The sequence below is a fragment of the Aphelocoma coerulescens genome, chromosome 1A (genome assembly GCF_041296385.1).
Source record: "Aphelocoma coerulescens isolate FSJ_1873_10779 chromosome 1A, UR_Acoe_1.0, whole genome shotgun sequence".
In the NCBI taxonomy this organism is placed as follows: Eukaryota; Metazoa; Chordata; class Aves; order Passeriformes; family Corvidae; genus Aphelocoma; species Aphelocoma coerulescens.
In genome coordinates, this window is record NC_091014.1 from 74,947,337 (window position 1) to 74,972,404 (window position 25,068).

Sequence of the window (25,068 nt, forward strand, 5' to 3'; positions counted from 1 at the left end):
TTTGGATCCAGATTTGCTGTAGCAGATCCTGTAATTTTGTCAGTTGTTTCTCTTGTGAAGTTCTCATGAAGTGTTTATAGTTAAGAACTAAAATAAATATATCTGCAATGGAGAGCTTCAACTTTGCCAGAGAGAGGGTCAAGAAATATGAGATGGAAGACATCTGTGGTTCTGAAGCTCAAAGTTGCAGATAAATATGTTAACACATTATCTCCTTACACGAAATGCTCAGTGTCAGATGCTTAAGGTGAAGATCCTAAATCTGCTTTTAGGCACTTAGATAAAGACCTGCAAACTATTTGTTTTATGAACCATAATACATTTAGGTCAGTGAATTCTTCAGTCAAATTAGTTCTCTGTAGAGAACTCATTTCTTCATCCTTCATTTCTCCTCATAAGGTATTATGCAACAGCAAACTGCTATCTGCTCCCTGCGTTTGCTCATGTGATAGCAGTGCTCTTCCACTTAACTCTTCCCCTCAGAGCCTAGAGTGCAGCCATTATAGACATGGTCACTGAAATAAACTGGAAAATGTGCTTAAAAACCTGTGAACATCCATTTCATACATACAGCTGCTAAAGAGGCAAATAGGGTGGTAATTATCATCACGCTACACTATAATAAAGAAAGAATCACGAGCATTGCAATTCAGATGCCTGGAAATGCTGGAATGAATACTGGCTGTGCCATTTAAACGGTACAAACATAAAAGCATTCGCCTGTGCACACATACTCTGCCTATATTTAATTTTACAAGGGAGGCTGCAGTACAAAAGCGTTTTGGTTTAGTTTCAGAAATGAAATGTAAGCTTTGCAAGATAGCTAATTAGCAACAAATCTACAACTCAAACTACTTCAAATCTGATGTGCTCTTTCCAGGTGTTCACTTGCTCAGTGTGGGTGGTTAACACTGGTTATTTCCTGTCTGATCTCTGAGCATTCATTAAGCCATTTTTCAAGGCGTGTATATATATCTGTGGTTCTGTCTTTTTCTTCTCAAGACAACTTCCATGAGCTCACAGTATTTGTCATACTAATGATTGTGATGATATTTTTGTTAGTTTGTGGGGTATACAACAGTTTAGACTTGATCCAAAGCACCTAAAGGTCATCAATAGAGACTTCTTCACTGACTTCTGTAGGTTTCACTCTTCTGGTTAAGGGAAGGAAGAAGAGATGAAGCCCAAAGAGGTCTGAGAGCCCAGTGATGTCCCTTTAGGGAGAGCCAGGCTCTAGCACTCACCTTGGGAATAGCTAGTTTTTCTCCTTTCTCTGGACATTCCTCCGAGTCGGAGCAGGTGTAGTTCTCACTGAAGGACACCAAGGGATTCACCCTTGGCTTGTGGATGGCCTGGAAGGTTAACTGTGTATTGAGCAGGTTGCTCACTGTTCTCAGTGACGTGCACACGTTAGGGGGCAGCGAAGGATCGGCCAGAAGGTCTGTGATGAGCCCGTGTGCTTCTCCCATGACAGCGATATCCACGGTGATACTGGTACCAGAAGACTAAAGAAGAGAAAAACAATACATGTAAGACAACAGAAGTGAACAACCTGCTGAGTACTACCTCAAGCTGTGGTGAACTCTCTTCACAGCTTCTGTTAAAGCGGTTACAGGTGGAAAAATAATAACATAAAATAATTCTTTAAATACAGAGAACAATGCTGAATAGATCAATCAACAGTCTGCAAAGACTTTGTAATTCCATCATATCTGATTTCACAGCTTTCACCATCTGCAGCTGACTTAACCCATCTGAAATGAATTGTTCAAGCTCCCGATGGAAACATGGTCAATAGCCAGAGCTTATTTGCACAAATAATTTTGGAGACATGGCTTAGGATGGGAGGAGTCTCTCTTGAGAGATGCCTGCATACTAACTACGGAGATATCTAGAACAACTAATGCTCATTGCTTATGCCTGGATGAATGAAATGAATCCCAAGCATATACTGAGATTTTTAAAATATCCCCGTGCAGCTAAACTATAGTATTCTGGTATGGTGGCAACAGCACTCTTCTCCAAGCAATTGCATATTGGGCAGCTGTATCAAAACTGAAATGGAGTAAAAAGTGGATTTTTTAAACCTTAAAGTTGTCAAGTCTGTGAATTGACAGCTATATAATACAATTGCAAAGGACTGGGGATCTTTAAACTCTAATAAACAACAGTGAGACTTGGATGCACACAGAAGTAGAACACCTAAAAAGGCAGGAGGCATATGGAATTTCAGTGCATTTCAGCCTCACTAGCTGGTGCACTAAAACCCACCATGAATTCTGCATGGAATTGCTAATTCAAGGCACTCCAAGAGTGGCCATCTACCCTTTGTTATGTCTCTGACACATAAGCTCAATCCTGCTGCTACTGTTTGGGACTTAGTAGGTGTACGTGCTGTTTCCCAGAGAGACCACTGCAGCAGATTTTGTACTAATTTGCTTTCATGTATTTCTTAGAAAAAGCTAAAATACACAGTTTGCTAAATGGGGAAGTTATGTCTGTGAAAAGAGCATATAAGTTACTTGGAGTGGCAGGCAAAGAGCATGGAGAATTGGTCAGACTTAGAAGAAGAGTGATTAAAGCCCCAGCCAGGAATGACTCATCAGTGACAGAGTTCATGGACCTTAAAACTCAAAGAACAGAGTAACACTCGACACTACTTTGTTCTCAGAAAAGGCTTTACAGGCAATAAAAAAGTATTTCTGAGGAAAGTGATATATTAGTTAAGTATAGCTAAACCTCTTCCGTCTGTCTTCCCAGTTGCATAACGTGGACATCAGGCCCTTGGCAAATAAATGTTTCACTCCACTGATCCCTTTCTCGTGTCCTACTTCTTGCTAAGACAGAGGTAGGCTGCAGGACCAGAAGATAGGCTTCCTCACTCACCATCCACTCCTGCTGCCAGAAAACCAGCCTCCTCCCCCATTTCTCTACCATGCTGTGAAATAGCACAAAACAGAAACAGCTTGATCTACTGGAGTGCTATTTCATGCTACTGATAAAAATTAATGCCTGAATTTAACTTAATGGCTCTTTCATTGCTTAACATCTCAGGAGCACATGCAGAAGATTCTGGCAGATGCTAAAGAAAATTCTTAAATTAAAGGACAAGGCTTGAGATGGGAGTAATTAATTATCCATCTTAACCTCAGCCATGACAAATGGACCAAGGGGGAGTGAGGCAGAATACATCACTCAAAATGCGACAGAAGCCTCATATTTTCAGCAAAACTGTGTCATCTACAGTTTGAAATTCTATTAAGCCTGGAGCCTGGAGTTGTCGACCGCCAATCAGAGACAGAGATTAATACTTCTATGAAGTAAACAAGTCTGACTCAGCGGGCTATAAGCAGAGATTCTGTAAGGCAGTACTAATATTTTGCAAAGCAGCCAGCATTGTTCTCCATGATTAGTACCAAGTGGGGAGAGGGAGAGCCCTTCTCTTCTCAGTGGTGGATTTCTGCCACAGGGCCTCCAGCTCCCTGTGTTGTCATGTGTGTTGGTGACCCCTGCCTTAACTTTGAGACCAAGCAGGTTTCTCCCAATCAAATGCCAGGCTGTGATGAGTTATGCGAGTCATGAAATATGAATGTTTCATCCATCTCAGGTGAATTTAGAGCACGATCAGACGAGTCTGACTAGGTAAAATTACAGCTATGTAGATTATTATTTTCTAAAAAAATATTACAAATTGAATGCATGGGAACATTTTAAAATATGTTACTTTTCAGATTCTCTACTACAAAACAGTGGAGAACTGTGTATGGTTTGCAGACCATCATTCAGAAAGTAAATGATAATGTGGTTCTCTAAAGGGCAAGGAAACCTGGAATTTAGTGCACATCACTTTGATGATGAGAAAGCAAAAGAGTAAACTGGTGAAGATTTTAGATTAATGTAATTGCATATGTGCATATGTATTGTACATATGCACATACACGTGCACACAGATATATATGCACGGAGTCTTTTTTTAGGGTAAAAGTGCATACAAAATCCATGCTCAGTCTTTCTAAGTTGTTTTCTCCTAATGTACATAGCCTCTGCATGAACTGATTTGGATTCTTTCCAAACCACTTTACTCATTGAAGCTCCAAGGCCGGATACTTGGGAATAGTGGCATAAACAACGTTTGCAATCAACACTAACAAGCAACTAATTTGATGAAACAAAACAAAACAAGGAAGAGCTAAGCTAAGGTGAATTTAATTTCACAATGGTCAGTGTTCATTTACTCATCTATGCCAATAATTATGAATGCAGTTCCCTCCCATGAATTTTGGATAAGACTGGCTTGCTGTTCACTTTGTGACTTCATTCCAGCCCTGATTTCAGCAATGTCATACAGTGACTAAAACTGAAACGCTCTAGGGCATGAGAATGAGAAAGCAAGCAGGCCAGGAACAAAAGCAAAACTAAACAGGCTCATTTTTAACTAAGGTAAGAAGAAAAATTAATTCCTTGCAATGCTGAAAAACAGCTGGTTTAGGTCACAGTGCCATCTGGAATTACTAACTGGGCCCAAATGCACTTGCTGCATGTTTTGAGGGTTTGTTTTATGTACAGAAATTAAAAAAAAAAACAACCCAAAACATACTGCTGCATGTGCAGGACCAAACCACAAAAGTAGCATGTCCCAGTATCACAGAGATGATTTTTGTCAAGGCAGGAAACAACTGTAAGGAACACTCTTATATTCAATAAGAAAAAGTATTCTGAAAAATTTTATTAATCATTTAGAATTTTTAGATTTGACTCATCTGTTTTGGAGTCTGCAACATGACTAGAAAAGTTTTCAAAATTTGCATAACCTTCATTGGGCTTTTCTATTACAGTTCACAAAATCCTATTTGTTTTCTTCTGTTAAATTATATTATGCACAAAACTCTTAAGAATAGCTTTTTACTCAGTAGGAGGAAAAAGCAGATAAAACTGTGCAGGAAAAATGGATTTAGGAAAATAGGAATAACAAATTCCTTTAGCCATAAGACCCGATAGATAAATTTCAGTATGAACTATTCCTGTTGGCTCACCTGTGGAGCAGATTTGACATCCGTACACTTAACAGATGCTTTACCACAAAGAAAAGTCTTCCCCCTCCCCATTCATGTTTTGCATATGATTCTCATCCAGCTTAATTAAAAAACACCTCTCTCTCCAACCTAGAAAAAGGGTTATTATCGTGACAACACAAAACCAGTCAAAACTTAAGCAGGAAAAAAGCCTCAAACCAATTATCCATTACAAACCACAATTCATTTCACGCAGCCTCATGTTAGGAAAAAATAAAATCTTCATTTGCTGTGGTTTGTACAAGGAAAAGTAATGAAGGCAGAGATGTTGGCCTTTCACAACGTTACACTCAAGAACACTCTGTAAGCAAAAGAATGAGGGAGGCGAGGAGGAAAAAGAAAAGAAAAGCAGCATCCAGCGTATCTTCAATCTTCACACAATTACGAGCAACTATAAATCACAATTTGATATGGTTTCCAAGTCACATCATAAATGTTCAGGCCAAGCTGTCTGGAAACAAAATTAAAAGCAAATATAATTCTCCATTATTTTAATGTCCACAGAGCAATTTGAAGGATAAACATCAATTGGCTTCTATGGAAATAATGAATCATTTTAAAGGCGCCACAGACTTAACTACTCCACCTTCCACTGAATGACTAAGGAAAAAAAGCGTGCATGCAATTCTTTCACATTTCACTTTTCTCTATTTAAAGCTCTAGAACTGGAGTGTTTTTATTTTTATTTCTCTCTTACTTTGTACTAACAGAAGATTTCAGATTTTCTCTTCTCTGGTGAGCAAACAAGATGTTTATGACAATCTTTTCTCCAGCTTAATGAAGCACAGCATTCCCACTGCTCTCTGGAGGTGAACCAGCCACAGGCTCTGTAAGGCACACTCTTTGGTAGGGCTGAAAATAGCATCTTCCTGTTGTCTCATCACATTGATCAAAGAAAACCTTTCCGAGGCATCTATGTAGTCACTGACTTTGCTACTGAGTCTTTAAAGCACCCAGAGCCACGTAATCATAAACCAGACATTGACGCACAAAAGATGAGCCCACAATGAAGGAAACTTAAACCTTGCTTGAGCCATAACGATTTTCATTTTAATCCTGCTTCTAAGATGCTTGAGATGGCACCACTAGAGCAAAGCAGACCTACCTGACAACAATTACATTGAACTCTGATCTGCAGAGCAGAAAATGTCATGACTGCCACATGAAGTGTGTCTGTAGCATGAGCACATGCCAGAAAGATGCCAGAGTCGAAGGATCACAGAGCAAGTCTTTCAAAGTAGCTCTGCAAACAGAGGATCTAATGAAGTGGGTCTCACTAAAGAGTTACACTTTTTGTCCCCTCACTGTATTGCAATGACCCCTTCCCTCAGCAGTAGACCTGAGGCCAGAGTCAGCAAGAGGCAGCCAGGCCTGGGGCTAGGTGTGCATGCAGCTGGCTCTGTAATCTCACAGTATATTAAACTACCAGTCTTCTACTACCAAGCAAGGTCACTGATTTGGACCTTCCTCTGGTATCCCACCATTGGCTAACATAAAATTTCTAGGAAGGTGACCATCTCTGAAACTTCCTCCCATCTGCCACATTTGTTTGGAACTGTCACAGAGGAGCATGAACATGTAAGATTACTTTCTTTAGAAAACCAGGACGACAACACCACCATCCTTTAAGAAAGAGACACTGGTTTGGGAAGGAAATACTTTTTCCCCCTTCTTATAAAACCTGTGGAATGTATCACTGTCTATAGCACACTTTGTCTGGGGAGGCAGCTGCCATCCCCACATCCTGCATCTCTACCTTAGGTGACACCACTCACAAAGCTCATAGTTACAGCTGACTAACTTTCTTCCATTACAGGATCTTTCAGTTCATGACAGCTTTGTCAGCCAAAGAGCTCAGACTGAAACATATACTGCCAGGTATTTGTCTGGGGTGAATTATTTCAGTGTTTGAGAAAAATTGCTCAGACATTTACAAGAAGACTGTTGGAGTCTTTTATCCACGCTAAAAACTCTTCGTAAACTGATACCACTTAATCTGCAGCAGGCACTGAAGGTGCAGGAAGGCCTTTTGCTTTCCCTGCCTTGATATGTCCAGATTTGGTTGTGAAGTCCCTGGGAGAAACGAAATCAAAGCCAGCCCTGCATGACCTCTGTGAGCTATCAGAAACCCACCAAACTGCCCTAAGTGTGCTCAACTCCACACACTGCACACATGTCCTCGTGCACTGTGCACAGCATTCCAAGGGGCAAAGGATCACATTTAAGAAACAGAGAACACATTTGAGTTCTATGCAGTTTTGGTGCCATCTGTAACTTTCAAGGGAAGCAATCAGTTCTTTCAGGTCACCTAGCAGGCTTTTCCAGATTTGTTACACACACCAAAAGGAAATGTCCTTGTGGTCACTAGCAACCAAGCAATAACAAAAACATAGATGCAGAAATAATCTCGAGTGGGAGGATTGGATTTGTTAAGATTCAAGACCTACAGACCAGGAAATTCTGAACCCGTGTGGATGCAAGTACTGGACACAACCCAATGCAACATAATTAAATCCCTGTCATTTGTATCTGACAGAAGGGACCTCAAGTGAACTAACTCCACTGGTACTGACATAAAGCAGTACTTAATTTTCCACATTCCCTCCTGCCCCAGTAGGGCACAGCTGGAAAACCCTGGAAGGCATAGGGAAAAGTGGCAGAGGGTTGTCCCCAGAGAGTGTGCCGGGTGGCACAGCATGGCAAGGGGCAAGCTGCAACCAGCCGTGTATGTGCTCTGCCTTGGGCTTCTTGGGAAATCCCAGCTCAAGTGAAGACACTCAGACAGTTGGGATGACCTTCTGCATAAGGCATGCCATGAGGAGGATCCAGGGAAAGCAGCTCCTGGAAGGAGGAGAGAGCACGAGCTGAACTTCCTGGCTAAGAGCCGCTGGTCACAGCTTGCAAACCTTGTGGAAACTCTGACGCTGATGTTTGATGTTCTCAGCAGAGCCTTGGGGACTCAGTCACCCAATTCCAAGGGACTTTCCGTGCTATTTGGCTGCCTAAAAACATTAAACTATCACGACTATCCAGCCCAAAGAACTACTTGATGATGTAGAGTAGATCACAGAGTCAGTCACAGTCAGGGTAGATTATTTAAAATGTAGACACCACTACAAATAAACTAGGAACTTTAAAAATTATTGCTTTTAATTAAAGCACAGCAGATGGGAAAAATTAAATTCTAAATGGGGCTCAAATCTGCTTTGCATAACACAGACTGAGGAAAACAATTCTGTACTTTAGAGGCTGTCCTCAATTGTCTTACATTATTGTTCTCCAATTTGTACATCAGATGGTCACAAATTGGTAGCTTGAAGCTGATAGTTGTGTTCATACAAAGAAAACAGTGACAACTGTCTTCAGTCTCAACTTGAGCTGCAGTACCACAAGCTGGGACCTAGCAGGAGTGGGATGCTGGGTGCACACACAGTGGAGGATAAGCCATCTATTTATACCTGGTGATCTTACCCATTTGAGTTTACAGCTCCAACATCCCAACTGCCTGCTTAGCATGGAAAGCTATTTTAATTCTACAGTGAACTAAAACAGAGCAGCCAAATATACAGCATGAGTTTAAAAAAAAATCCATTGAAAGCAATAATCACCATTCTGCCTTCTGTGTACTAACTAATCCTCCCACATTTTCAACTTGACAGTCTCAGTTACACCAGAGCAAAGCCAAAGGAGTCACACACTGCCATATTTTCTCCCTTTCAAAGTATTTCAGGCTCTTTTGGGATGCAGCTTGAGAAGAGACATCACAGTTAGCAGCAAACTTCAGAAATATGTATGAAAATAACCCCAGCTAAAGATTCACGTCTACCTCAGCCCTTCACTAAGAACTGTTGAACAGTATTAAAGAAGAGCATTACCAAATATCATTAAAAATGTTATGCAAATAAATGCAGCCTCTAAATGAAGACAAAAGATTGGGGGGGGGGGGGGGGTGGAGTGAAGAGTTGCTACACAGGGTGTCAAATGTATTTTCAATTACTAAAAAGGAATTGCCAAAGGACAATAAACTGAAAAAAAAGAAAACTTGGTAAGGTTTTAAAAATGAGTGTTAAAAACCAGAATAAGAAAAAATTAGAAACCAGGAAGTAATAATCAGTGAAGCTGTAGATAAAGAGCCTTTAATGTTCAGTCTGCTCTTACTGGAGTTAGGACAGGGATTTGGAAATGACAGCAGGAGCCAGATGTATATGTTGGGCCATGTTTTCCATACGCTGCAGCAACAGAGCAGAAAGATCCCATGAAATTCTCCAGTGACCATGAACACTAATGATATTTAGTGGCCCATTTTTAAGGATGGGCTTTCCCTGAAGCCAAAGGCAGACAGAGATATTCTCCACCTTTTGAAAAGGATAAATCTTCTGCACATCAAACTCCAGCGAGAGCTTCACAACAAACTGGTCAAATTTTAAATTTTTTTTCTTCTCCATCAGACCTTGTGGTTTGCATTATTTCAGTTCTCCTGATTTTAAGCACTCACACTAATACCAGTTAATAGCCACTGAGTGCTACAGATGCCTCCTCCTCTTTCTCATGACTTTATGTCACTAACGAACTCCTCTGTGAAAAGAATTAATCATTTTTCTGTAACACTTGGCTTTGGATTCTTATATTATGACTCATGCAAGAAAAACAACTATAGCCCTAGGGACTTGCAGCCCCCAAAACCTTCATCATAGCTGCTGCAGAGCTATTATTTCTCTAAAGTACAAGCTACTAACATCTAAAGCCACGACCTGCAAAAGACACACTAAGCATGCAATAGATGTGAAAATGCCCCACCTCTCCTGGGTTATTTCTATGCAGAAATCTTCTCATCTTCTTCTCATCTTCTCATCTCATTCTTCAATGAAGATGAGAACAGAGAGAAACAGTAATTCATATACAAGAAAAATGAAACACTATCCTCTATATGCCTTCTATGGTATTAAAATAATTTTTTTCACTTACCACAGATGTAAACTGACAGACCAGCAAGCCCTGAGGACTGCTTTCAACCTACTTCATCCTTGACCTGCAAGGACCAACTTAAAGACACACTAGTTTCGTTTATACTGTGGGCTCATTTTGCCTTTGCTGTCATGAATTAAAAAAAAACCAAACCAAAACAATTTGCCTGCTGAGATACAAGGTACACCACAGGTCAATGCCTGCATCAGATGGCCACTTTCAGCCACTGCTGCTCTGGCCTGTAATCTACACACTGGATGCTAAAGGCTCTAGGATTTTCTAAGTCATCTCAGCAATCTCTAACTTCTTCCATGTAGCTGGTGGCTAATTTGTCTTGTACACAGTTTTAATCTAAGAAAAGTTTTAGTTTCAACTTGTGTCTTTCAGGTTGTGAGCAGTGCTTGAACTTTAGAAAAAGAAAAAAGTAAAATGCATGTAATGTTCCTAATTATGACACCCTGGCTGCTTCTCAATTCCAATTAGAGACAGACCCAATCTGTACTTCTGCATCATTAATATCTCACCATACTGAACTCTGACTGTCTGGCTCAGGGTCTGCACTATTTTATGAGGGCCAAACACTTCTGTGTTTTTGGAAAGCTTGGATTCAAATGCACATCTAAATATAACAGCACCAGCTTCTCATTTACAAAAGGCAACAGAACCATAGAGACCAAAAAACAGACACAGATCATGAAGCACTGGTGCTTATGCTGGCAACCACACTAGACAATGATTTCTATCTCCACAGTGAGTTATGTTTTCTGCTTGGATGTGGATATTAAGTAAAAAAAAAAAAAATCAACTGTGGGTTGCACATGGGCTTTTTAAAATGTTAAATATCCTTGTGCAGCTGAACTTCAGTGGTTCATCTGAATCTACTCCAGTAAGAAATCAGTGGTTTTTTCAGTAAGTGCAATAGAAGCACTTACTACTACTGAGCAGGTAGGCTGAATAGGTCCTGGTAGACAGGTTAAAAGTCTTAACTGAATTTTTAAAAGGAGGTATAAAAAAAAAGTTATCAACATACAGATCTGTTTTACCACCTAAAATCAAGGATTTTGGAAGATACATAAATATAGAGCCTTGATATTTTAGCTCAGAACTAATCCTATTAATTGGTGCACACAGTATTGAGCTACTTGCTGATGAGACTTACAATCACATGACTGAGCCACAGGGCTCTCTTACACAGAGAACAGTGTGGTGTCCTCACAAACAAGAAACAGCAGCTGAAAGTAGGCAGCTCAAGGATTCGCAGTGCATTGACAACTTCAGACAAACACAAAAAATATTTTGTACTGACAGAAAAATTATTGATTTTGGAATTTCCAGCAACAGGAAGGGCTTATTTTGGCTTTGCTTCAGCAATTTTAGAATAGCTTTATTAAAATATAGGAACAAGAAATCACATCAACTTCTCAAAACTTAAATCTTTAGTTTGAAAATGATGAAATGAAGTTCCTCAGTTGTTTTTTTCAAAAAGGCTATGGCTTCTCTTTGTGAAGAACAGCCTGGTGCCCATATTTGCATTGTTTTCTGCATTAGATGTCTGTAGAGGCATAGTGTGTCTCTTGTGGTCAGAGGCTCACAGTTGAATTAAATGGGATCCATAATGGATTAGACTCCAGAGATGACTTCAATATTCAGGTTTGTTAACACTGGTGACCTAAGGCAGGGTACTGAAGTGAAAGATCTCTCCCCAAAGTCAGTTTAACTTTGAGGGGTTAAGCTCAGAACAACAAAGATAAAAGACCAGTTTAATCACAAGAAAACACTTGACTTCATACTCCTGACCTTGGTGAACAGTCATGCACATCTCTCATTGAAATGCTTTATGTAAACATATTTGTTAACAAACTGAAACAGACCACAAGCTAAATTGTTTGCCATACGGTGCTCTGACTGATCAGCTGATGAAGCATATGGATTCTGTCTTCCTAATTCTCTATTATCTTCCTGACTGCTTCCATCTGAGTGTTACAAGTGGCCTCAGATATCCTATTTATCCCATTAAAGTAAAATAAATAGATCCATAAATTGCTGCTCAATTCTCTCTGTACACCCTCCTTCTCCTCCTAATGCATTTGAGAGACTTTTGGCAACATTAGGAAACAGCCTTCTCTAGAAAGAAGAATCACTTCACTTAAATGATTTGTTCTTTTAATTACTGTCATTCCTAGCTAACACAGAGCAGAAAATGCATATCAATAATGCTCACTGTGCAACAGTTTGGCACTTTGCCAGGAATCTGAAGACTGCCCTTAGCCTAAGTAAAAAATTATTTGTATCCATTTCCTCTTTTAATGCAAGCTACAACTACTGTGGAGAGTAAGGCTGAAGCATTCTGTATGATGCTACAGCAAAATGAAATACCCAACCAAATTAAATATGCACAACACTTTTATCCACTTGCCCTCTTACTCTTCACTGACAGATCAAAGAAACATGTTTGATTTCCTGTCAATAAAATCAAGGTGGCACAAGAAGGCAACATGATGAGGTCCAACTTTGTTCTGCTTTTTAGGAAAGATGCCTTCAATTAGGATGGCATTTTTCTGGCATGGTATAAATAAGCCTTTAAGTCATAACTAACTATATAATTATCTAATTATATACACAGCCACAGTAATATACTTCACACACATGTAAATAGCTCACTTTAAATAAGGGAAGGGGAATTAATTGGAAAGAAAGAAGTTAACACTTAGTTGGCCTTTTTTTTTTAAACAGAGAAGAAAATGCAAATCAAAAACTGTCTCTAAAGACTATTTAATCTTTTGTGTATAAAGACAACCATATAAGCCTGTGCCAGCTACAAACAAACAGACAAGTTACAAGTAGGACTTCACATTTAACTCTGAAACCTGATTTGTGTGGGTTTGGGTGTACTTTGTAACCAGTCAAAAAAGACAAAACCATGTTCTAACCCTACATAAAATTTAGGGTCTGCTTTAAGGCCTTGCTTATGTGACCAGCCTAAATGCAAACCAGCCAAAGGACATTTCACCAAGTGCACAGAATAAATTATTTTAAATAAAACCTGTCTATTGGCAGACTTCTAACCACACACAGTAACTATTTCTGCTTGTAAAATGATGTTCATTTAGCTCTGTATAAACAATTTATGAATCCACCTTTAACACAACACAACCTTTTCTCCCTGCACCAAGCTGACAGCCATGGAAAACCTCACATGGCTCCAGAGCAGCAGGCTGAACTCTGTTTCCCCTCGGGCAGCAGCAGCACTGGTGATGCTCTGCACGCCAGCCCTTCATTACTGATGAGAACATAACGAGAGAGGAGATCAGAGAGCAGGTCTCGTGCTGGAACCGAGCCACAGCCTCACTTAGAATCCAAGCCAGGCAGACTGGGAGCTCCCAGGGGATGGACCAAGGAAGCCCAAAATGCCACTCCTCTCTCTAAGGGTTACTGCCTGCCCACCAGCGTCTCATGGGGTCAGCGGCACAGCAAAAGGCGAAAGGGCAGGAGACAGGGTCAGGCAGCACAGATAGGAGGACATCCAGCTGCACAAGTGAAAGTCAGACTGGGAAAAGGGGATGGGAGCAAGAAAATTACAGAAGCCCTAGTCTGAACACCTATTCCAGGCTAGAGCACAAATACTTCCATAAATGAGCACACCACCTAGGACACCTAGTGCCAGGTGACCACTGCAAGTGAGTCAGTGCCTCAGGTAACAGCCATGGTACAACTGAGCAGAACTTTTCATTCAAGGCATTACAATCCTGCAGCTTTAGGTGCAGAAAAGCCTCTCCCAGGCATCACCAGATGGCACTACTCTTCCTTCAAATCAAGACTATAGCTCTGCTGTGCCCGTGAAATGCTATCATCGATTTGGGAGGAAAAAGATCTTAATCCATGTTTTTTCTATATTAGCCCAGCAATCTCTCACTGTTCACATTCTTTCCAACGATCTTGCAAATCTTGTACAAACAACAAAGAAATTCTGCATCTGTGGGAGGTGGAGGGAATCTCATAACATTTTGAACTGACTCTCATACTAAAATATTCCATAGCAGAAGGATTACAGAAGTTTCTCTAGGAACACAAAACTCCCCAGCAATACATGAAGTGCTTGACAACTGTATTAAGAAAGCAGAATTCCTTCCAGAGAAATAAGTCAAACACATAAGGTTAACATATACATGCCTCTCTCTTCTCCCCATGTTGTATTTCTGTCTGCTATCAGAGTTGTTGAAGATGCTAAACTCTACCTGTAATTGTGCAGTGTTTTAGCATGAAAGTATTCTCTAAATTTGATTGAAGTTTATTGCATTTTTCCCTCACAAAAAGAGCTGTTAAGAGTATCCACACACCAATAATAACGGAAGAGAGAAAATGAAAATACATTAAAATGCTAATAAAGAAACATCAACACACATACACACAAAAAGCAATGTTTACACATGCATGTTAGTGTAAGCATGCTTTCTTCCAGTTATTGATGTGATTTGCAAAAAGATGCAAAGTATTCACATTGGCATGTCTTCAGTTGGGTACAAGCTGATGTCAGGCTGTGGAATACAGCTAATTTGGGATGGAATGGACACGTTCAAATTGAAGTCCCAAAAACCTCCGATTTTAGATGAGAAAGAGTTGTATTTCTTTTTTGCTTGTTTTCTTTGCGTTTAATCCACCACAGGACTCATCTGCACTCAAGACCTTACAAATTGATAAACTGAGAGGCAAATTAATCTTGCAGAGTGACTCCTCTAACTTCACCAGGAGTCACAGCAGAACTGAAGTCTGCCTGCTGTGCTCATGAGCTGAATTCCTTCACAAACCAGATTTTTGTTTTTCTTCTAAGCAACTCTCCCCCCTTTCAGCTCCCTAGAAGTTGACAGGCTGTTTCCTGCTCCATGATCTGTGAATCATGATGTGAACGCCGATTGCTACTCCCCTGTGAAATTAAATTAGGTATCAGAGCACAGCATGAGCAATAACTTTGCCTGAGATGCCAGCCCTAAAGAAACTCTACATTTTCTTCCCCCAGTTGAAGAATGGAGTTATGAAAGCAGGGTCAAGTTGGTTATTACTCTTCGTACTCTGCAACATCACCCAGTCTGCTCTGAGCCAGCTTAAAATTATTTCTCCACTTCTTAGTCAAGAATATAACGGTACCAAAATTAAAGAGTCCAATAATTCACTGTATTTATTTGTGTGTTCTTCTGTAACCACTTTGCACCATGTGAATTGCAGCAATGCTTAACATACACAGAATACCATGATAAATCACCAGAACTTAGTGCATGTCATACAGCTGGGAAATTGGTAAGACAAGGGTAACCAATAGTAACACATGGTTTACCAAGCAGGAAAGGCAAGTCTGTGATGCCGCGTTTCAAAGTGCCTTTCAATAGCACTTTGTTAAGCAATAAAATATTCACACTTGCAAAGATCATAGGGTTATGTTGCCCCATATTTTTTTTCAGACATATGGCCCTTGGGAACTTACATGCATCTTTGTCACTGCAGTGTACTGTGAGCAAGGAGGCACCACAGGGGCACATCTGAAAGCTGAAACTGCTAGAAAATAAAATAGTAATGTATTAAAACCCAGTTTGTGAGCTCAGATTATTGCTCATTCTGGAGCCTATGGTAATCTCAGATAGGTTTAGGGGAGTTTTAGTTTCAGATTGTGATGTAGCTGTCAAAATCAGATTACTTAGCCTCTGTTCTGCATTACTATGGAGTCCATGTGCTCCAACAAAGGTAGTTTGTGTTTCTTTTGAGAAAAAATAAAAAGTCCTCCCACCTTTCATTCTCAGACAGAAATACAATTCTCCTCCCTTTAACCTGAGAAACTACTCCAAAGATCAATTTCATAATCTGCAAGAAGCAGAAGTCTTCATGCTCCCCAAAATTAAGTCTGGCTTTTCCTTCTCCAACATCCACATGTTTCCCTGTGAACCTTGCAGGTTCCTCCAGGTTCACTTCTCCAAGGTCCACTGAAAATCTAATCATAAGCTCCCTCCCTTCTGGGTTAGTTGCCAGACAAGGGCTGATATTGGAGTTACTACGTCAGAAAGAGATTGTTTTGGCCTTCAAACACTGCCATGTCCCCTGCCCAGCTGCTGTGGAGATGGCTCAGGCACAGGAAAGTAAATTGGTTTAATCCTGTGCATCTGGTACTGAGCTCCCAGTCATCTGTTCGGGGGTATAAAGGGACTCTGTTCCATTTCAACACATCGATCATGTCACAGCCCAGCTCCAGTGATAGAGCCTGGAACCTTCACAATCTAAATCCTGATAGTTCCTCTTCTCTGCTAATATTTATCACAGTGTTGGACTTGCATGTTTGTTCCACAAGCTACTGAGTCACCTGGACCTGAGAGACTGTAAGTAACCCTCTTAGAGCTACACTGTAAGTCTGTTTATTATCCTAAATTCACAAAAGTATTCCTCTGTTGTTTAAAAAGAAGCCCACAAAACCTCTGCAAAGCACAACTGTCTAGAGACTTTCAATATTTCTACATTAGCCAAATGAATGTGAAGTAAACCCTTCATCTCTGCATCCTCTAAAGGATTCCTAAGGCAACAATATCCCACAGAAGGCCCTCTGGGTCCCTGGAAGGTGCAGAGCACTCGTTGCCTATACAGTGAGCAAAAGCTTTAGACCACTTCTGGGAATGCAAATGAATGGGATCCACGTGACCCCGGTAATAAAAGGCTCCTGTCTCTTTGCAAAGCATTGAAATGCCATCTGGCAATTTTGTTGACGTCAGCAGGCACAGAAAAACAACCACCACCTCCCCCAAAAAAGCAAAAGCCTTGGGCAGGAGGGGGAGGAATGCAGAGTTTCATGGTGTGTGTGCACTTGAGGCTGGTGTTACTGAAAACCCACGGCAGCGCGGTCAGCCCGGAGCCCAAATTCTGCACCAGCAGTGCAAGCAAACGCACCCCCCCCTTGCCTCTATTTTATAGAGCTGAGCAGCCCTGCGTTCCCTGGCACCCCGGATTCAGAGACATCTGTTTTGATGCCGAGCATCAAACAACGAGCACTACATCCTCTCTGTTATTTTGCCTTGTCACTGGCAGGTTGCTGAAAGTTTGTGCGTGAGGAACGAATCTCTCAGTGCAGGCTACAGGGAAAGACACACAACTTCCAGCACTACTTTGCAGGGTAAAGAAGATATGCCACTCAGTTGGCTGCTTTCACTACATTTCTTGCACACTGATCTGGAACACAGTGAAAGAAATTCTGTACTAGTTTAAGTAAAAATCTCACACCAACACTTCATGATGACAAGAGATAAATGACCAAGGATAATGTAGAAAAGATGTCCAAATCCTGTGGGGATAATATATTAGCTGCAGGCACGAATTTTAAATTATATCTAATAGAAGGCATAATATTGCTCCAAGTATTACCTGCCATTTGGCACAGAAAAATTGGCTGCATTTTCATGAAAAATGCCAATATTTTAAGTCAATAATGTAAGTTACCTTATCTGTGATAAGCTAAAATAATACTATGAACACATGTGCATGCAAAAGAAGCAGGTATCTTTTTGTGTTGAAGTACATTTTCCTGTTATCAAAGATTTCTTCAGTTATTTCTGATCTCAGTAAACAATTCACATCAAAATGCAGGAAAGGGCAGCAGAGAACTGCTTTAACAGAAACTTTAAAAGGATGGACATGTCCTCCATGAGGCACATTTAAACCCTGAAGAAAGGAGCTTTTGCTCTTAACAAGGGATTAGAAATTTTACAGTAGCTTTGTGACAGAAACACAATCCCCTCAACAGTATTTCTCAAAAAAATTGGAACCTCACAAGATGGGTGACGATGAGGAGAGAAGGATGGAGGGAGGAGGCTCTAGGGCCACATGCTCTCAATTGTCACACTGAAGTGTTGTAACAAAGCACATTCTTAAGGCTCTCCTGGATCAAGGCCTCCCTGACTGACTATTCAAACCTGCCTGAAGTAACAGTCCTTTTTCTTTGCCCTGCTCATTCCCCCCCCCCTTCTCTCCCTCCTTTACCACATCTCCTCTTACTGAATGAAACCGAGGCATTTTTCTTACAAAACTGCTCTTTGAATTCCTAATCTCTGCCTCAGTGTAATTTTTTAACAGCAAGTCAAAGCAGCACTGTGTAAATAACTGCAAGGAGACAGCTCTGCCTGGAAACTGGAAAGTTTTCCTTGCTCACATTTTAGGCTTGAAAGCTTATGCTCAATTCAATTAAGAAAATTTATGGGTAATTCCACAGTTTCTTCCCAAATCCTTATGTTCTCAGGCAGCCAACCCAGCAATGAACAAAATCCCTGACAACTGACTACTTTCTGCCAGCACATGGGCAATTATGCAGAAAGTGTGTATTTAATTGAGTTAGTAGTAAATCCTGATTTAGGAATGAATCAGAGGATGGAGAAGGGATACAGCTATTCCCTGCTGCCATTTCAGGTTTAATCACTTCTGCTTAAGGTTTATTTATTGACTTCATAAAATGCATAAACAAAAAAACCATCCTTCCATAATATTATAGGTATTAAGCCTCCACTTGAAGATGTAGGAGAATAAACTTAAAGCTACACATGTGACAGACAAGGGAGAGATTTTCTGAATTCTTCCCCTATCTCTCAGGTCTGCATCATATCATATCATATATCATATCATATCATATAATCTGTTTTAAATATAAACAATTTTCAGAGTTCACAACTAAGTCCCACTCAGTGATTCTGCTTAGAGCACTCTCCAGTAAAGCTTGTGTTCAGCAACAAATAAGAAGTTTTCATGTCTTCTTTCACTGATCCCAGAGTAATTTCAATGAACTCATGACAAATACAACCCCCACACCTAAGTGGCCATCCTGAGGACTGTGTTATCTTCAAAATCAGCAAGATACCTCTCCATCCATTCCAATCACTCACTCAAAAAAAAGTTGTCCTCCCTGTGTCTGTATGACAAGTGTGTGTTTCGCCTCCTGAAGCTGTTGCAGACCCCTGAGCTTCTCAGCTAAGCCAAGAAACGGCTGTAGCAACATTCCCAGGAAAGTCTTAGCAGCTCTACTCTAATGAACTTTCAGCTTCTAGTTAACATAATGTCCAGACACACAGCCAAAAATTCAGGATTGTAAAATTAATCTAATTTTCAAGGTTTATGGGGATTATTCATACACTGACATCCACTATGCATACATTAAATGTGACTTATTCAGAGGGAGCCCATCACTTTGGCAGCCGTACACAATGTGGGAGGAAAACAGTGCCACTTGCAGATCCTCCTGTACAAATATTTGTTTGTTCTTGTACAGAGAGCATTTCCTAATGCTATTTCCTGTTTTCCAGTTGCTTTGTTCTGGTCTCCAAGCAAGTAATCTCTCTCTCTAGTAGAGTTGTATCTTCCCCCTGCCGGGTACATCTGAAAATTTCTTTGGGCCAATTCATCTACTGTTCCAACTACTTGTGAACTCTCCACCTGAAGTCAATACTCAGGGCTTGGGGAAGTCCCCTGCCCTTTCACTGCCCTCCTCTCTCTTGGAGGTCCTTCCATATTTCAGTTTGGAGACTAGAGCTGAGCAAGCTAAACCCCATGGAGGCCCAGCCTGGGCTGGGAAGTTTCAATCTGAACTAAATCTAGCACAGCAGGCTGGCAGGTGACTGGCTGCACTTAAGGACTTCTCTAAACTGAAGTTAAGCTAAACTGAAAAGCTTTTAAAACTATTTCAGGCTCCTGAATTCGATATTGAGTTGTTAATCAAAAAATGAATATAAACCCAAGGACATGTATGTGGTCAGGCCACTTGAGATGATTCCTCTCTCCCAGTTTGTGTGCCAGCCCCTTGCTGAGGGCTCCGTTTCCCAGTTCACAGCTGATAGCGCAGTAAACACCTCTGGCAGTGGAAAGAATGTGGCCTTGACACAATCTGGGCAGCCGCTGCAGACCCAGCCAGGGAAGGCAAAATATGGAAATCCCAGCCTCATGCACTGAGGGCTAAAGCACTTACAAGGTGCCCTTTTATCCCTCTCATGAAGCTGAGAGCAGTGTGCTTACCCAGTGTGTGAAAGGGGCCCGTTGAGCCCTTGCTACCTTCCTCTGAAGGCTGAGCATCCTCATCTGAGGGCAGTTCCACAGATTTTACAACAGTATAAATCACAGTCAGAAGCTCAACCAAAGGTTTACAATGCAGATGCTATGCTCACATATTTATAGGCCATTATGAAACAAGCTAATTAAATATTTCCACTAGGCTAAAAGTGCAACAGTGTTAATATCCTGGGAAGAAGTGAAATTAGGAAGGCTCCAGATAAAATCTCTGTACTAGGATCAGCAATGGTAAGAAATTACAGGTCGTTTGCTTATATTACAGATGTAACAGCCTTGCTAAGTTGTGGATCACTGAGACAGCATGATCTTACCCACTCCAAAAAGATGCCAAAGAGAAAAAAATTAGAATCCTACATTCCCATGAAGCAAGTAAAGCAGGTGTTTAGTTCATTACTAAGTTACCTCATACTGGTATTATCAAATTTGTTTTTCATCCTAAGGTCCTTTACAGCAGCCTTCAGAACCTAAGCAGGGGTGTGTTCAATTGTATTATTTCGAGAGGATGTACTTTAGCCACATTTTCACTGTCACCACAAGAAGACAGAAAGGATTTCAAGGGAAATGAGGAACCACAAGAAGCCATGCGCAGAGTTCAAACTGTAACTGTGCTTACAGTCAAGCATCTCACCAAATGGGGCCACTGCAAGTAAGAGCTCTGTCAGTGCATCCAGTGACAGCTGATGTAGAAACACGCTGGACTTGCAGCTAAGCTTTGCCATTTATTGCTTTTACTTTCCAATTTGATCAGGAGAAAATGATTTCTAACAAAGGGTAGCTAATTCACATTTGTAAACCTGCCTTTTTGCTAACCCCTGCGTTCTCTGCTGTGCCATCCAATCTAACACATACATAATTGTGAAAAGTTTTAAACTTAATTTACCACTGTGTTGAAGTCTTTAGTGTGAAGCAATGTGATAGATTTTACCAACACTTATTAAAAATAAAGAGGAATGGAGTAAGCCATAAATAAAATAAAGTGCTGGCAAAGCCTGGAATGCAATGAATACATCTGCACTTACAGCAGTGGCCAAACCATAGTGCTTTATCATAGGAAAGTAGCTTGAAATAACTTTTCAGTGTATTTGATATATGATACTGCTCTTTTAAAACCAAGACTAGAGCAAGTTTGTGAACTTCAAAGTGAAGTTGTTTCCGGTGAGAGGTTTATTTTGTTATGAGCTTGACATACTGTAGCTGTGACACTGAGCAGGGTTGCAATGTCAAGCTTCAGAAAGTTCACCCACACTCTACCGACAGGCAATCACATGAGCCTGACAGCAAAAAATGTCATGGGGGGGAGGGGGGGGTTCTTCCAAAGTTTAATTTCCCAAGCAGTTTATCTCACACAGATTGCACACAACACCCCCCTACTCAAATCTCAACACAGAATGAGGCCTGAAGTGAGTGTTTGAATTTTCTTCTGTCTGGTGTATAATAAATCTAATTCATGTAAGGCAGTTTTGGCACTAAGCTATGTATTTGCACATTTCTGTTGGCTTAAGTCACACTTTCTGTTAGGAAAGCTGCTCAGAAAGGTTTATTTCCTCCACTGCTATAAACTGTTGGCATAAACAACCATTCAAAAATTTAACCTCAAGTTACTTGGTATTCTAATGGTTTACACTGAAGCCCACAAACTTGGGTTTCTTGTTAAAATCTATGTGTGAATTTAAGTGTGTTAACCTTCAAAATATTTAAATTCAACCTAAGAGAATAAGAAGGGGGTGGAAGACATCTGATAGCAACACCACTCACTTCCACTGCTGTCTGACTGGAGAGTGACACAGGAGAACCCACACAGATGAATCCTGAACTGGCAGAAGGATGAGACAGGGAGATACCGTATTTTTTTAAATTTTGGTCTTCCATTTCTATACAGGCTCCTCTGTGTGTCCTCCCTCAGCATTATCTCCTTCTTAGTCTTGGTTCCCTCCTAATTCGGGGGGGGGTGGGGAGGGGGGAGCAAGGTTTGGACTGTTTGGTTTTTTAAAATTTTGTTTCTTGGAGGGTGGCAGGAAGGTCAGCAAATAACTTAAATGTTCTGAAAACCAAGCTACACAGTAGCTTCAAAGAGGAGTGAAGCCAGATGGGACAAAGGGTTTGGTATGAAACACCAGAGTACTTCGACAGTGGCACAGATTCACCTGAGTCGTGCCTGCTGGGTGCCACAGTATCTCCAGTCTGAAAATGAAGGGATGAATCAAACATGCACTCAGTCACTGACTCATAAACATACAAGCACACGAGCTCTTTGGCACTTCTCCCCCTCCGAAATAATGCAGGAAAAAAATAATCCAAACAAATATCCCAAGGAAAATTATTTTGTGCTTCGCAAATTCTGTTACAGAAAGGGGATTTATATTCAAGCAAGTGTTTGTGCGTGCAGCTGGAACGGAGCTTTTTGAGAAAAGTACTGAAGCAATGACTAAGTCTTTTGTGTCTCTGTTTACCTAAAACTTGATTAGCACATTGACATGCAAAACACAGACACTTTCCAAAAAGGGTTACAACGCACCACGGGAAAAGGAGCAGTGCCAAAACAACATCATACCGTTCCTAGCTAGCTAAAAGCTCAGTAACTCTGGTCAGTTAGCAGATCTTTAAATGATTTTCCTGACATCCTTCCTACGTCATCTGAGACTGGTAAATCAAAGGGAGCTTTCTTTCTCCTCCCACAGCTTCATCCGTGATAAACACCCTGCAGCTGGCTGTGGAGGCAGTGCTGGTAATAGTTTATGGGTAGGATTAAATCTGGTTTACTCGTTCAGAAGACTTTCTGTATCCATGCAAGAGAAAGCAGAAGGAGAAGGCAGAGTTGGGCAAGGAGCACTTTCCAAGGAAGCATCACTCCTGTGACCTGAGCTACATGTTTAGGCAGTGCTGAGACAGTAGCTGACACCACAGGAGAGCAGAGAAGCAATCTCCCCCATGCACTTTTCTTCACAGGATGTTTAGAGATGTGCAGTTTCCACATAGCTGTGTTGGGATGGGTTTTTTGTTTGCTTTTGAGGCAACATTTAGTCTGTCTTCAATGAACTATATCCACTATGCCTCATGTATTCCTCACACGTGTTACTAATCCTTTTCCAACTGTCCCATAGGTGAAAGGGAAGAAATGAAAACACAAAAGGCTGAGCAGATACAGATCATCAAATCCACTGACACTTGACGTAAAACAGATGCTGAGTGGCTTAACAGTGATGCTTATGGAGTGATGTAGTGAAGCACAGAGACACCAAAGCTAACCAGGGAAGATCTCTTCATTGCTGGAAGCAGACAAGCCAGGTGAGCTGAGAAATTGGATATGTTACTGAGGCTATCTGTCTGATTCAGTACAGGCTGAACTGTTCCCAACACCAAAGCTAATTTGCCTGTATCTGCACGAGTGTACTGTCAAAATCAATTCTTTTGATTTGCTAAGTTAGGAAGGAAAGTTTAGTTTGCTAAGTTAGGAAGGAAACAACAATGCTACAGTAGAAGAGCCCTTTAATCTTAAAATTAGGAGTGTGCCAGCTCAATTAAAAACCATTTGTTTTGCACCCTCTGCCTACATTCTTTAGTTGCATTCACCATAAAACTTTACACTGTTTGGAGTTCTTTAATAAAAAACCCAACCCTAAAACCCCATAAATCCACAGCCCAAAACTCAAGTAGTGACTAGTCACTGTCATTTGCAGGTTAAGCAAATCAGAAGTGGAGGAGGTTAAAACTTTGGCAGAGGAATAGATTATTCTATACAGCACCTATTCTATTCAGGAAACCTTTCCAATGCCCTCTGCCACCTCCCCCAAAAACCAACACATCCCACAACAACAGTGTATGTCTAAGAATTCAGAACCTCTATCAGATCACTTCTTTTTGAAAGCAGTTTAAAAATATTTTGCTTCTATTTTTAATAAAATAATTTAGATAAGAAGACTTAGACTGTATCCAGTACTGGGCTCCTATGGAGTCCAGCAGCATTTAAGCAGCACAAAAGATGTTATCTGCTTTGAAATCTGTTTTGCCTCTTTGCTGTGGTCACATGTTCCTTTTCTTCTTTTTAATGTAATGTAATTTTATTAATTTTATCAGAAAAGAGAGGGAGGGAAGGTGATCTAATTTCAGTGGGAATGTCAAAGGAAATTTGTACCTACTGTAGCAGCAAGTAATGATGTGTCTGTATCAAAGAAAAAAAATGTATTCTTTCAGTCATCCTCCTGCTGGGAAGAGCAAAACTTCTTCCCAAAGACCTTATGTTCCTGTTCTTTAATTTATGCATTTTACATGAATGCTACCATGTATGTTGTTCATTTTACATTCAGTCAGGGAAGTAAATAAGACAATAATCACAAATATATGCTCTAATCCACAATTAATGAGCACCCTTGGAAGTATTCTATGCTCCCACATATGTCAAACTGCAACACACAGCAGCTAAAAAAATTACCCAAATGGGCTCATGTGTGATCTAAGTATTCTTGGCTGGAAATACCAGTTACTTGTAACAGTCTAATAAATTCAAAATGTCTGGCACATCACCTTCTCTGTTTATGCATTGGCAGTATCTTATCAAAATAAAGTTAATAATGTGGTACCCCTCTTCCTGCCACTCCTCAGATACCTTCCCCTGAAACAGCTGAAACTTCTTGGCCACTCTCAGCCAAGGCTGACAGCAAAATAAAAGCCAAAAACGTTTTGACTCTGGCAAAACTTCTTTACATGACCATCAGTTTTCATGAGGGGTAATGCCTGCTATGACCTCAGGAGCAGAGAGGGAATGGCTTCAATACAAGGTCGGTCAGTGGTTACCTGGCCTGGCCAGCCCATCCCTGTTGTCCAGCTCTTAATGAATTTACAGCAGTGATAGGAATTAGGGAATTGGGGTGTATATAGGATGTGAAACATAAATTACTGACTTTTAATTAGATTAGGTTTAATTAGATTTTCTGCCATTGAGCAACCCATTTAAGCT

At 40.6% G+C, this 25,068-nt stretch overlaps 1 protein-coding gene across 8 annotated transcripts in view; it reads right to left on the minus strand.

Moving 5' to 3' along the window:
• The window catches only part of PDE3A (phosphodiesterase 3A), a 225,945-nt gene that overhangs the window by 41,481 nt on the left and 159,396 nt on the right, over nucleotides 1-25,068 (minus strand). For all 8 annotated transcript variants that reach the window (XM_069003524.1, XM_069003525.1, XM_069003523.1 and 5 more), the window contains one exon: nucleotides 1,245-1,505. In XM_069003524.1, coding sequence (XP_068859625.1) covers nucleotides 1,245-1,505 — 261 coding nt within the window. The remainder of the gene's footprint in view (nucleotides 1-1,244; nucleotides 1,506-25,068) is intronic.